Source organism: Gymnogyps californianus, chromosome 15 (genome assembly GCF_018139145.2).
Source record: "Gymnogyps californianus isolate 813 chromosome 15, ASM1813914v2, whole genome shotgun sequence".
Lineage (NCBI taxonomy): Eukaryota > Metazoa > Chordata > Aves > Accipitriformes > Cathartidae > Gymnogyps > Gymnogyps californianus.
In genome coordinates, this window is record NC_059485.1 from 18115189 (window position 1) to 18129004 (window position 13816).

Below are 13816 nucleotides of genomic sequence, written 5' to 3' on the forward strand. Positions count from 1 at the left end.
CAAGAGTCGTGTTGGCACCAGGTCCCACACTAGAGAAGGGCTAGGTGAGTCCCCCGAGCTCCGGGATAGGTGGGGAAGCTGGAACCCATCCCTGATGCTTACCTCGATGGCGTTCTTCCCGGGGTGATTCTGGGTGAGCAGCTGATCTCCATCCGCGTGCAGCTTGTTGATGGCCTCCTCCTTCTCCTCCAGCTTCCGGTGGATGAAGTTCTAGATGGAGAGAGGCGAGATACTGATCCCCACGGACAGAGAGCGGACCCTGGCTGCGTGCTGTGACTGAGCTACTCTGAAAGGGCCTGAACAGCTCCACAAGACACAAAGTGTGATGTTGCCCCACTGCAGCTTTCGCTTTTCCTTCCCTTGCAGATGTTGCTGAAGATGGGACTCTTGCCAAGCGAATGCTGAGATAAGGGAGAGGAGAACGAGGAAGCTGTCGCGCTTCCTCATTGCATTATCTTTGGCAGGAGGCAAAGATTAACCTTACTATCCATATGCTATCATCTGGACATCTCAAAGCGCTTCATGACGGAGTGGGGGAAACTGAGGCACGGGGGGGGTAAAGGGACATTTCCTGCCCCCATCCAACCCCCAGCCAGCTCCCCTGGCTCCGTGCCCACCTCCCGTGCTGCAAAGCACCCAGCCAGCGCGGGGCCAGGCTGCAGGCGAGCGCGCACGGACCTCGTACTGGCGGCGCCGGCTGGGGTAGTCGAGGTTGTGGTCGCTCCAGTCGTAATGGGTCCTGTCCTTCGCCTGCTGATCCAGCCAGTAAAGCTTGTTGGTGCAGCGCTGCATGTAGTCCTGCAAGGAGTTCAGATCCTGCTGCCGCTGCTGGGAACCGGCCTGGGAAGGGTCAGAGGGGAAAGCTCAGCCCAAAGCTCCTCTCCACGGGTCCCCTGGGGCTGCCTGGCCCACCCCGGTGAGGGACCCCTGCAAAAGGGCTCTGCCCCCGGGATCCTAGAGGTCTCTTACCAGCAGCTTCTGGTATTTGGCTTGGAAGTCGCTCGTGTATTCCTGGTGACAGAGAAGAAGCAAGGGAAGAGTTAGGAGTGTGTCTCTGGAGAGCGGTGGTGTGGCGAGGGCTTGATGATGGAGGGGGATGTGGGGTTGATGGGATTTGCCTCTTTGTAAAGCTAGAGTCGGTGTACGATGCTGAGCTCTGAGGTTAGGTGTGGATCTGGGTGCCCACCCAACCTGGTCCGGGCCGTAGCAGCTTGGATGGTGGGATGCCCTCGCCTTCATCAGCGGCTCGGGACAGGGCTGACCCTGCGGGGCTGCAGGGAGAGGGGCGGGAGAGCTGACCTTGTTGCCTTCCTTGGCGATGTGTGGGCCGATGGCCATGACCTCGTTGTGGAAGATGTTGTGTTCTTCTACTTGGCTGTTGACCAGCGGCAGGTCAGTCCCGAAGCCCTTGCTGCTTAACGCGTCCTGTGGTGCACAGGAGTTGGGGTTAGCGAGGGGGGAACGGGATGCGGTGGCTAAGACCTAGGAAACTCCTCTTGGAGGTGACTGTGGAGCTGGGCTTGGACAGGCTCCGGTGTCGGCAGCGTGCAGGTGCCCGGGAGCATGTGGGTGAAATCGGCCGTGCTGAAGGGCGGCCATGGGAAAGCCAGTTTGGGGGTTTTAACCCTTTTCTGGCTGGAAGAGTGTAGGGAGCGGGATAAAATAAAAAATAAGGGCCATGGAGTAGAGCCCAAAGCAGGTGGTGAATGGGGATGCCAAGGCAAGGACCCAAGAGGAGAGGCTGAGGCTTGTGCAGCTTGGGGAGGAGAAGGCTTTGGGGGGACCTAACAGCATCCTTCCTATAAGGTTGTTGAGGAAATGGAGCCAGGCTCTGCAAGGTGGTGTGTGGTAGAAAGATGAGAGATGACAGGCATAAATGGAAACGGGGGAAGCGCAGACTGGGTATAAGGAGAAGCTTTTCCACTCTTAGGACAGTGGGGTGTTGGAGCACGTTGCCCAGAGAGGGAATGCGGTCTCCGTCCTCGGATGGAGAAAGGCAGAGGTTTACCCAAGCTCATCCAGGAGGTCAGTAGCCAGGCTGAGCCTAGGAGCCCATCCCCTGATGACCAGGCTGGCGCACTCCCCCGTGTCCCCCCCATCCTCCAGAGCTTTTCCTTTCTTCGCCCGGCTGCTGTCAGCGGTGCCGCTTCGAGCACCGATTCCTGGTGCCGCAGCGGCTGGCCTTGTCCCATCACCTCTGCACCCTCCCCTGCCACCCAGCACCCCACCTCCTTCCCAGGCTGTTCGCTGCTCCCAGTATAAAGCTGCCGAGAAGGTTTCCAAGAGCCTGTTTCTCCCTGGAGAGATGCACGAGGTCCTGCCCAGCTGGTGCTACTGGCCGGGCAGTGGCACTGATGGTCCCCTTGGTACCTGTTTCTCCTCGATCACTGTTGACCAGTTGACCTGGGGCTCAATGCGCTGCAGGGGGAAGTTGTAGATCTGGTCGTGTTTCACGCGCAAGTTTGCCACTCGTTCCTTCAGCTGCCGGATGCTGCGGGAAGGGAAAGATGAGGGTGGGATGCAGGAGGTGAGCATGGGCCGGCATTAGCATCCGTAGCTGTAGGTGATCCTCTCCCAGGCCCCCATGGAGGGGGGAGACTGTCCTTAGGGGACCTCAAAGAACCCAGCGCTGCCAGGCAGGCTGGCAGCAGCCACGTTGTGCAATCGGCTGGGGAGGGAGAGGGCGAAGGTTTCCTGTGCACCCGTCCTCTGCCAAGGGCTGCTCAGCATGTCCGCCAGCTCAGGGCAGGCCGGTACCGGGGGAGAGCACGGTCTGCCCGCACGGCGGGCAGCTACCGCCTCGCCATGCTTTGTGCGGAGCCGCCATCAGCAGGCGTGCAGCCGTTCTCGCTCCACCCGTGCCCAAGGATGGCGCGGGTTACGCACCTTAATGCGAATTGGGATGCGGAGGAGCCCGTGGTGACCCCCCAGCTGCAGGCAGGAGCTGAGCAGAGCCCCTGGAGAAGTGTCCTCCCCCCCCCCAGTACTCACTCTTCTGTGATCATGTCACCCTGGGGGTGCTTCATGTGCCGGGCGATGGCTGCATCCCCATCCAGCACGTAGAGCAGCTTGTCGGACTCGGTGAGTTTCTGAGCCGTCAGGTCCTTGTACTGGGCTAGCTGGCATGCCTTAATCTTGTGCAAGTCCTGGGCAGGCAGAGAGCAGGGAGGAAGGGTCACGAGGGGAAAATAAACAGTATCCAAGAGGGCTGAGCGAGGTGCCCTCCGCCTCACTGCCCCTGGGCACCAGCTCTGCCGTCTCGTGTCCTCCCAGGTATGTATTTTGCTTTCCCCTCGCCTATGTTAGCCCCGAAGAAGGGCTGTGGCTGGGGGGCTGCGTCACCTCGGGATACGCCGTACCCTTTGGGAAGAGGAGGGTGGTTCAGGCCCCTTCTCCTCCATCCCAGCTGCCTGCTGGATTACACATCCAGGGATGCGCATCCCCGCTCTGCACGGTGCTACCCTGCCCTGGGTAGGGAAGAATTTCGGAGCCCCGTCGCCTGTTACACCCTCCCACCTTCTTCCCACGAGCCGGGGGAACCCATGCCTCCCTCCGTTACGGATCGTCGCAGCCCGGGTGCCCGCCGCAGGGCAGGGCAGCCGCACACAAATGCCGTAGGAGAGGAGGTGAGACCGCAGCGAAGCGGGAAGGGCTGCGGCAGGAGGGAGCAGAGGGGACAGGGCTGCTCGGAGGAGCCGTGTGCGTGGGGCCACGGCTTGCTTACATTTTGCATTCGGGAGTCGGTCTCCACGATGTTTTTCTCCACCTGGTCGGCATTCTTCTGCAGGCGCTCTATGAGCTCGGTCAGCTCTTTGCTGGAGATGCTGGGGAGAAAGAAAAGGAGAAAGAGGGGGACTCGTCACCCCACAAACACGGCCACAGCCCTGAGCCGCTGCCGGGGGCTGCCCTCGGGGTGCCGTGACCCCGGGAGGTGGCCGAGGGCCAGCCGAGGCTGCCAGGCACCGCAGCTGCGCGTGACTCACTGCTGCCTTTCTAACACTTTCCGAAATACTCGGCCGCTCTGCCAGGAGGGGGGTGGCGGGTGGGGACGTAGTGTCTCCCGCATGGTGGAAATGGGAGCGATGCCGTAGGCGAGCCTGAGCCTCCCTTGGCTCCGGAGCAAGAAAGAAAAGAGCTGTTTGCGGGGACAGGGAGAGAAGGGGGGTCCACGTGGAGATGGAGGAGCCTGAGCAGCAGAGAGGACCTGGACCCCATGCACGCAGGCGAGATGGCCTGTTTGAGGCTGTTGCACGCAGGCTGTTGCCCATGCCCTGGGCAGCCCCTGCCTGCAGCCCTGCGTGCACCCCACTTTGGGTGCCTTGGAGCCCCCCCTGCTGTGCCCCTCCATGCCATGCTCAGGGCTTCCTTGCTCTGCAAGGAGTTATTCACAATTTAAACCAAATAAAGGGATGGGAGAGCACACGTTGCATCTATCTTTCAGTGCTTTGTCTCTTGCTAGGCACTGGTTTTTGCTGCCAGGGTGACACCGGTCCAAGCCTTTCTGTTTGCAGCCGGGCTGGCAGGGTGCAGGGCCAGCCCAAATATTCAGGAGGGGCTGAGCTAGAGCAGAGTCAGAACAACCCGTGATGTAGCTTTTGCATTGCCGGGGTTATTTTAAACATTTCGTCTTCTTGCTGTCACTTTGGCTGCAAGGAGAGGTTGCAGCGTGCCAGGGCCAGCTCCAGAGGACCGTGTGCCAGGCGATGCCCGCGGCTCTCGGGCTGCGGCTCTGCAGACCGGAGGCAGAAAGCAGGGTGTGCTCCCCACCAGCCCCTGCAGCTGGAGGGTTCAGAGAGCCGAGGTTGGCGGCGAGGCTGGGGCTCCTGTCCCGGCTGTCCTGCTTTGCCGTGTAGGCTTAAGCCAAGGGTTGGCTCACTCCAATCCCAACCACATATAGAGCGGGGATAATGAGCCTTAATGACCTCGTTACGTGGTGGTAGAATTAATCTTTCTATGGTGCTTGGAAGCGTTAACTGCTGTTATAGCTGCTAGTAGATATGTTGTGTGTCTCCTGCAAAGGCTGAAGGGCAGCGGGGCAGGCTGGGGGAGAGCAGAGTTGTCTGGTGGAGCACCAGCATCCCAACCGTGCTTGCTCGTGCCCACGGAGGGCTCCTGCGTCCCCAGGCGGACAGCCTCATCCAGCACCCCAGCTCTGAGAGGTCCTGCAGCACCTAGCCCTTCATGGGACGGGGTTGACCATGTGAGCTTCTCCAGGACAGCACGAGGCATGTCCTCCTGTCTTCCACAGCATGGTGGGCCAAAGCTGAGAGTGGACATGGCTTGTTGCCCAAGGCAGTCCTCTTCCAGTGCTTTGCAGTGCCTTCCCTGGGCATGTGCCAGCACTCAGCTACCAGCAGGTAAAAGCAGTACGTGGCCTCGTGGGTCCTGTGCACCTCAGGGACCGCACGCAGTCTCCAGCGGGGACGTCTCAGCTCGCTGCCTTTCCAGTGTGGGCACTGGGGGGGAAAAAAAAGCTTGGCCAGCCCGGGTCTGGCTAGCCTCCCTCCTGGCACTGGTGCTGAGCTTCAGGACACATTCCTGCCTGCCACGTATGCTATCGCTTTCAATGCAGCGGAACAAAACAAAACCCAGCTCTGGGCTTCTTCCTCCCTACCTCAAACCCTGCCCCGGGCTGCAGGAGCCTCGTAGCATCTGACAGCTCCACAAAAGTTCACATTTCCCCGGGAAGTTCTGGTGTGGGCAGGATTTACACTGATTTTTTTTTTTCTTTGCGTAGAAGCTGCAACATCGGGACGGTACTCAGCACGGCTGGTGGTTTGTGTCTGTCACCGCTGCTGGTGCCTGCCTGGCACCTCCTGAGGAGCAGAGGGATTGCCGTAATTACGGGCCCTCTCGCATCAGCAGAAACGAACCGAGCGGGCATTTCCGAGCAGAGGAGCAAACGAAGGGGTCGTCGCGAGTCGTGCGGCTGGTTGCAATCGTTGCAAGGATGAGTCTTGTTTTCTGTTCAATAACCACAGCTGGAGGGTGCAGGGGTGCAGCAGGAGCTGAGGCACGGGTGGCTGGATCCTGCTGCAATGCTGAAGCAGCTCTTCGAAATCCACTTTGGGGTTTCTTCTAATCCGCATCATTCCATGTAAACCAGGGAAAACATCAGATGAAATCAGCGGAGAGAAAGTGGTTTGAAGCTCAGCAACTAAAATGTGCTGCACGTGTTCGTGTGTCTTCAGGTGACGGTTGCTCAGCGCTGGCACCTCCTGCATCCTGAGAGAGCTTGCAACCGCCAAGGAGCCTTCCTCATCTCTCACCGACGAACTGGAGGCCACCTGAGCTTTGAGGGTGGGAGAGGCTGATTATCCAGGTGGGAGCTTGGGATGCTTCGCTGCGATAGCCGGGAGCTGAACCGGCACTGAGCGGGGCTCGGGAAGAGCTGGTAGGGCTTGCCGGCTCGTCTCCACGTTCCCTACCTTGGTCTCAGTGTTTTCTAGCAAGCCAAAGGATGAATCTTCAGGGTTTCAGTGGATCGATAGTATGGATGGGAAAACCATCCCAAAAAGCAGAAGAGGTCCGGGGCTTTTCTAGTTCTGGTTTTGACCGAAGCTTCTAAATTGTATGGAGGAAATAAAATTAAGCCAGGGATCGTTCGGGATCCATGGCAATGCTGCGTTTCAGCCACAGCTCCCTGAGCTCTTGCTGCTGATCTGGTCTAGCAGAGCTGAGCCTGGAGACTCTGCCTGGCCTTTGTGCTTGCTTTGCATCAGCAAAACTTGATCTCGGGTGCCGGGAGCTGGCGAGCGCAACACCCAGGCCCTGACCCTCTTACTCAGGTACCGGCTTTGCCGGGAGCGTCCTCTGTGGCCGCGCTGCTGGAACAGCCAGGCCAGTTTGGGATGGCGATGACATGTCTGGGTGAGGATGCATTCTCGTCCCCTTCTCCCCACTCTTCCCCTGGATCTGAGCCATGAGCTCTAATCACCCCCGTTAATCACCCTGCCGCCGAGCCGGGGCTGCCTGCGCCCTGCCAGCCGGTTCCCAAGCTGGCGGCGCTGCCGCTGGCCGTCCCTCCCCACCCACCCACCCTCCCCGTGACTCAGGGAACCCAGCGCCGGGGCAGAGCCACCCTCCAGCCCCACTGGTACCCGGGGGGGGGGGCGACGGCCCCTTCTCCATCACTGCAGGGAGCAGAAGCGGGTGTCAGGGCTGGGGGAATAGGGAGGGCAGAGGATGGAGTTTCCCTGTGTCGGAGAGGATGGTTTGCCCAGTAATCCAGAAACTGCTGCTTCGATGTGCAGTATCTGGGTGACCAGCGAAAAGAAAACGCAGAGCTTGCTCGGAGCAAGCAAGGACACGCTCAGTTATAACATGGGCATGGCTCTGCTGCTCAGCCTCAGCTTACCTGACGCACGCAAGAAGAGCTGTTTGCTCTCTCCACCTCTGTGGTTTACACGAGAGTCACCGGCGGAGCTGGTGACCGTCACCAGGTGAGGTTTTGGTACAGAGAAATCTCATAAAAACCTCCCACGGGAGCTGGATCTCAAAGCACCCACTGCAGCGTCGGGGGAGCTGCTCCTCCGCACTCCGTCCAGTGCTGAGCACAGCACGGGACCGCGAGCAGGGAGGTTGGTGTGGGCTCCAGCTCACCCCCGCTGCTGCTTGAAATGCAGAAATAATGAGAGAGATCTTATAAGAGAGAATAAGATCTCTCTGTATTTATTTCTGCATACTTATCACTTCTGTGCCACTTAATCAACCAACTTGGACATCACTGATATGAGAACGTCAGCCCTATTAATAATCTGCCTGTCCCCTCCATAGCTGGGTCTGCGTTAATAATCCACGAGGACGTGGTTTATTGCATCTGCCCGGATGTCAAGCAGGGTGCCGGAGGGATTGGCTGGGAAAGCTGAAGCCTGGCCGAAATCTCCGTGCCAGGGGATGGAGGAGGTCGGCTTCCCCCTGCCCTTCATCTGCTGAGAGGAGGAAGATGCAGGAGAAGCACAAGGTGATGGGCGAAGCGGTGAGGAATCCTTGGCCGGCCCGGGAAAGATGCATGGATGGAATTTGCAGGAGACGGCTCTTTTCGGGAACCTGCTGGGAAGAGCCGCGGGTGCATCTGGGCTTTGGAGCGGAGCTGCTGGCAGGGTAAGGCAAAGGGCTGCTGGGGCCAAAAAAACAGGCAGGAGGGGATGGCCGGAGCGTAGAGCGGAGCTGGGGAGGGAGAAGGGCAGGATTTGGCCATAGCCCAGCGGGGAAGGGCAGCGCACGCGAGACTGAGCGGAGGCAGGAGCAAAGGTGCTCAGGGCACGGCCCTTGCGAGGCTCTGGCAGAGGGAAGGGAAATGCAAAGCTTTTCTGCTAAAATAGATAAGTCTTTGTTTCAAAGATGGAAAGGAAAAGAAAAAAAAAAAAAAAGCCTGGAAAAACTGGCTTTGCCATTTCTGGAGAACTTTAACATTTTCTGATCAGGAAGGAAAAAATGATATCACTCATGAAAAGCTGCGCTCGGCAGAAGCGTTATTTCTTTTCAATGCTGCCTCGAGCAGCCGTAGCCTCGCCTGGCTGGTGTGAAGGACCCGAGATTGTTCCTGTGAGGAACAGGAGGGGGTTTTCGGGTTTCTCCCAGCTGGCGAGCTGGGAGGAGGCAGCTGCTCTGTGGCGGACATCACTTCATCCATGTACCACAATTCTGACCTCAGGTGATGCTTTGTTTCTTAGGGTTTGGGTTTTTCTTAGGGTTTTGGGGTTTTTCTTAGGGTTTTGGGGTTTCTTGGGTTTTGGGGGGTTTTTTTGTTTTTTTTTTTAAGAGAGGTTCTCAACAGACAAATATGATGATAGTTATTGTGATATGGAAACTTCGCTGCTAAAAACTGGACTTTTTTTTCTCTATTCCTGTTTTTTTTTCTCTTCCCATTAGGTTGCATCCTCACTGATAAGAGCACTTTTTGGACCAAACTTCCCCGAGGCCGGCATCTCCAGGATGTCCGCAGGTTCGCACCCTGGCTTTGCGCGTGCTGGCAGGTGGTAGGAAATCCCTTTGATTTCTCAGTTTCCTTTTTTTCCCAAACAAGCAGGCTATTTCACTAATCCCCCCAAGTGAGGATGTTCAAATAGATACTCCTGGAGTTTTGACTGCTCCAGCTGACCGCGGTCCCTGGGAAGGCTCCTGCTGGGAGCTTGTCCCGTGAATCGGATACTTGCTGGGAGGGTTAATGGGAAGGGCTCTGTCCCGCTCCTTCCCCCAGCTCAGCGATGCTGGCCGTGCCCCTGCTCTCCTGCTGGGAAACCTTCCCATGCCAGGAGCTTCTCCACGGGTGGGACTGCTCGGCCAGGGACAAGCAAGCTGGTTGAGGACGGGGTCTGAGCACGGATCCTGGTCCTGCTTACTGCGTCCCACTGCTGGGATGCACAGACGGTGCATCAGGCAGTGACCACCTACTGCTGCTCTCAACTCCATCTCCGTTTAATTTCCATTCATACAGATTTCATAAAAACATACCCGTGTGAGCACTGCTGCTGGAGACCGGACTTTAGGAGGGACTTAAACTGCACGAATCCTCCAGAAGGCCACAGCACAGAATTATAAATGCCCTTAAAGCTCCCCGAGCCGCAGCTACCACTGCATGATATTCCCTTGTGCTGCTTGTAACGGCACTGGAGTGAAACTACAGCAGAGCAGAGGACACAAGGGCTGGGCTATGGCTAGTGTAATTCGGGTTTGGGAGAGTTTAAGATCTGGCTCAAAACTCTGGAGCAGCGTGCCGTCAAGCTACCCACATCAGGGCGTAGCTGGACAGCCGGGTTGCTGTGCTTAGTCCAGCTTGTTTCAATTATATTTATCTTCCCTCACGGTAATGGTGATATATTATTGTAATGTGCATGGAAATTAAAGCAGAAATAGGCCAGGCGATGGCGAGGCTTGCTCCACCGTAAATACAGAGCAGCTCCCCTGACTCACCTGCTGTCTGGTCCTTCGTGCTGACTCCACCCTACCAAACAGCCTCTAGAAATGGGTGTCAGCCCTCCCCGCTTCTGCCCCACCTGCCTGCACCCCCTCTTAGATGGGGACTGGGTTTCCTGACACCGTTAAAGGTCTCCAGGGCTGGGAGCCCTCCTGGATGGATGCTCTCACCAGGGCACCCCAGGGATGAACACCTTTCCTGCTGGCAGGAGGGTGAGTTTCAGCAGCGACTTCTCAAGGCTGCGCTGTGTTTTCTACTTCCCAAGCCTGGACTTTCCAAGAGAGAAACCAACCTCCTGTCTTCTGAGCGTGGCAAGTGTTTGGTGAAGATAATGGGGAAGGAAGGTGATGTTTTTCCCCCATACTACGTCCCTACTCAAGGCTTCTGCCTTCCCTTCTAGTGACACACACACAGATACATATAGATGATGTGCTAACAACACAGCCGTCATGGTCAGTCCCAGCTGAATCCCCAGGGCCTTACACTACTGGGATGGGGCGAGCAAGAAGAGCATAAAGCAACCAAGTCCATGAGACAAAAGAAATGTTGTCATCATCTTCCATGTTCCCCAGACAAGGTAGGGAGATGCCCACACACCTACTGACGTGCCCAGGGTCGGATGCCAGTGGCTACTGAACCTGGAGACCACAAGCGCAGAGCAGAGCTGTGGCAGATATTCCTAAGGAGAGACTTGGACCCTGGTCTTGCTCATTTGTGCATCAGAAAAAGAAAACCCTGGGGAGCTGTTGAGGAGCATCACCTGCACACTGCGGGTAAAGCAACCGCTGGCGCTGGGAGTGACGTTAGGAGGTGGATGGAGGGGGATGCGGCCCAGGGTGCTGGGCACAGAGCATTGCCGTGGTTTTCCTCCAGCCAAACCGCGGCACAGCGCGTGGCCAGCGCGCTCCAAGACTCAACTGGTGTTGCCGAGGACAGACGAGCATGGCAGGCCAGAGGACCCAGCACCAAATCGTCTTCAAACCGTCGCGGCTTTGCAGGATTTAACGTCGCTCCTGTGCTTTCCCTGCTGTTGCCCCATTAGAGCTTCAAAGCAGGCTGGCTTTCCTCCTTCATAATGGGAGCGTGGGGCCGACCAGCCTTGAGACGCGGAGGCGGTTGCCACAAATGGCTCCTTCCTTGTTCAGAGAGGGGTTCGGCTCCCACGGGGACCTGCATCCCCAGCACGGCAGCAGGGATGGAGCAGGGAAACCCTCTCACCCCCTGGGTCCCGGGCAGGCTGCGGGCAGCTTGGGGATAGGCAGGGGAGCTGCTCGAAGCCCGTATGCTTCAAGATGCTTTGGATGGGAGGCTGAAGGGCCAGTTTGGGGTTGGGGAAGGGGGGGTGGCTGCATCCAGAGGGACGGAGAGTGTTGTTCGTGGGCGGATTACAGCACCTGGCTTGAGCTGCACAGATTCACAGAGAGCTTGAGTCTCCGGTGCCGCTCATTGAGATGCCCCCATCATGCGAAGGGCTTGTCCCAAGGCTGAAGAAGCCACCAAGACTCACAGCGGCTCCTCATCAGGCTACGAACTACTGTCCTGGGCAACCCCTAACTAACTCAGCTGAGCTCGTAGCCCCGGCTCCTCATTGCTTGCAGCAAACGTTCCAGCGCCCTCGCACGCTTGCCAAACCAGTGCTCGGTTGTTGCCCTGTCACCACTGTGCTTTGAAGGCTCGGTCACCGGCAGCACCTTGGCACCGAGCCCTCGTCTAAGGCGCAGCCCCTGCGCCCCGGCTGCGCAGCCTCGCCGAAGCGCAGAATGAGGCCGGGCTGCACACGGTGTCGAAATCTCCGTCCCTGTTTACGGCGGGGGCGGTCGGTTGATTTTAGCAGCGTTGCTCTGTTTTTCTAGCAGCAAAACTGGGCAGGAGCCGGCTGGGAGCCTGGCAGTGCCTGGAGCAGGGGATGGGGCGGCGGGAGCTCCTTGCTTCTTCACAATCCTTCTCCAGCAAGTTGTTTAACCGGTCCGGCACCGGCTTCCCCATCTTGATGGTGGGGCCGTTTCCACACGGTGGGAGTGTTCCTCGGATTCACAGATGTTTGTAAACTCCAACGCAGGAATTAACAAATTGGGGTTAATGAGCACAGCCCTCCCCGAGGTGTGCGCGGACAGCCGGGGTGCAGGGAGGGAGGGTGACCCGAGGCCACAGCGCTGCGCTGCTTCCTCAGCCGCCACCAGCCAGCCAGAAAAATAGAGATTTCAGCCTGGCCCGCAGCCTTCAGAGGTGCTTGGGCACCTGCCCAGAGCCGGCTGGGCCCGCAGGCAGGGCGGCGGAGGGAAGACCGTCTTCCCTGAGCCCCATCCGCCGTCGGATGACATGAGCACGGGGTACCCGGCGCTGGCAGGGCTCGGAGCGCAGCAGTGGGGACCCCGGCTGCAGCCCCCAGGGTGGGGATCGCAGGGTGAGTACTTGGCGCAGAGCGGGTCTGTCTCCTCCTGCCTCCCAGCATCCTGACGCTGCTCGGAGTCCTGAGCTCTCGACCCAGGTGGGGTGTTTCTCATTTTCAAGCCTTCCACTAACACCCCCGAAGACTAGAAATGCAACTGGGTATTTACACCATCCTTCGACCATGGGAACGCTGGGGCCATCAGGGAGGTGTGTGCTGAGCCTCAGAGGGCTCTGTGCCACCCGTCTCCTCCTGCCAGCCCCCCCCAGGGCAGGAGCTGGCAGCAAAGCGTGCCCCGGGCTTTGGGAGCAGGAGCCTGGGCGGCCCTGCTGAGCCAGCCGGGCTGCCGGGGGGAGCCCGTCCCCAGGGCTGAAGCTGGAGCCTCAGCCAGAACAGAGGGAGCTCAGCGAATACCAAAGCCTGAGCACCCACTGTGCCAGGGCAGCACCCTCCCCTCTCGGGGAACACCCCTCCTACAGCACCGCACCCGCGGGCAGGGAGCAGTGAGGGGCTCCCCAGCTTGGAAGACGACCGATCCCTTTCTGGGTCCTCGAAGGCACCTCAGAGCCCCTGTACCAGCTCCCCAGTTTCCTTCCAAAGGAGGATTTTTGGGAGCTGGGTGGCTGCTCCAAGCCCACCGGCCAGGGCAGGTGCCTCTGGAGAGGGATGGAGAGGGACGAACAAGCCATGGGCTTGAATCTGCACCAGCCGTCCCATTCCGTGTGCTCCAGAGCCCCTGCAGCTCCTCTGGGAAACGCAGGACGCGCTTCTGAATCGATCCGAACATCCAGCTCTTTGGAAAAATGTCCCCTGTGCCATCAGCCCTGTGCAGGCAGGGGCTGGGGGCTGCCCGCTCTGCAGCCCCCCTCCTGCGGCAATGCATCGCGCAACCCAGAGAGGGGCCGAGCCTTCTCGGGGGGGGGATTTTAAAGTCTTTTCCCTTTTAACAGTGACCTTTCACGGGGCGCATTCGACGCGCTGCCCTTTTTTTTATGACCCGTACAACTGAAACGCGTCCCCACCCCATCGGAAAGAGCTGAGGGAAAGACGATCGACTGAATACTTGGTCCTGACGGAACAAGTAGATGAAAGCTGAGGACAGCCAGACTTTTTTTTCCCTAAAATCTAATCCAGCACACGCCTGGGAAGCGAAGGAACCTGCTCCCCGGAGCTGTCGCTACTGCGATGCGAGGGGGACTGGGGAAAAACCATCTCTGTGCCCCCACCCGGCACAAGAGATGTGGACCCAGCTCGGAGGGGAGCTGACACCTCGGAGGATGCCCACACCTCGGGGGTGCCCACACCTCGGGGGGTCCCACACCTCGGGGGGTCCCCACGCTCCGCCAAGCCCCGGTGCCGGGAGGGGATGCTGCGGGGTGGGAGCCCCGGGATCGCGGCGCTGCTTGGCCCGGGAGGAGCGGGGCTGCCCGGGGCCGGGACACTCACCTCTTCTTCTGCACGGAGGGGCTGTATTTCCCTTTGTTGCGTTTCCTGAAGAGCGAGTGCAT

General features: G+C 58.8%; 1 protein-coding gene across 1 annotated transcript in view; it reads right to left on the bottom strand.

Moving 5' to 3' along the window:
• The window catches only part of PPL (periplakin), a 28001-nt gene extending 14185 nt beyond the window's left edge, over window positions 1-13816 (bottom strand). Inside the window, exons 1-8 of the mRNA XM_050906155.1 lie at window positions 13755-13816; window positions 3725-3824; window positions 2992-3146; window positions 2371-2491; window positions 1300-1425; window positions 970-1011; window positions 679-840; window positions 103-210 (exon numbers count right to left, since the gene is read on the bottom strand). Of these exons, the coding sequence (XP_050762112.1) occupies window positions 103-210; window positions 679-840; window positions 970-1011; window positions 1300-1425; window positions 2371-2491; window positions 2992-3146; window positions 3725-3824; window positions 13755-13816 (876 nt within the window). The remainder of the gene's footprint in view (window positions 1-102; window positions 211-678; window positions 841-969; window positions 1012-1299; window positions 1426-2370; window positions 2492-2991; window positions 3147-3724; window positions 3825-13754) is intronic.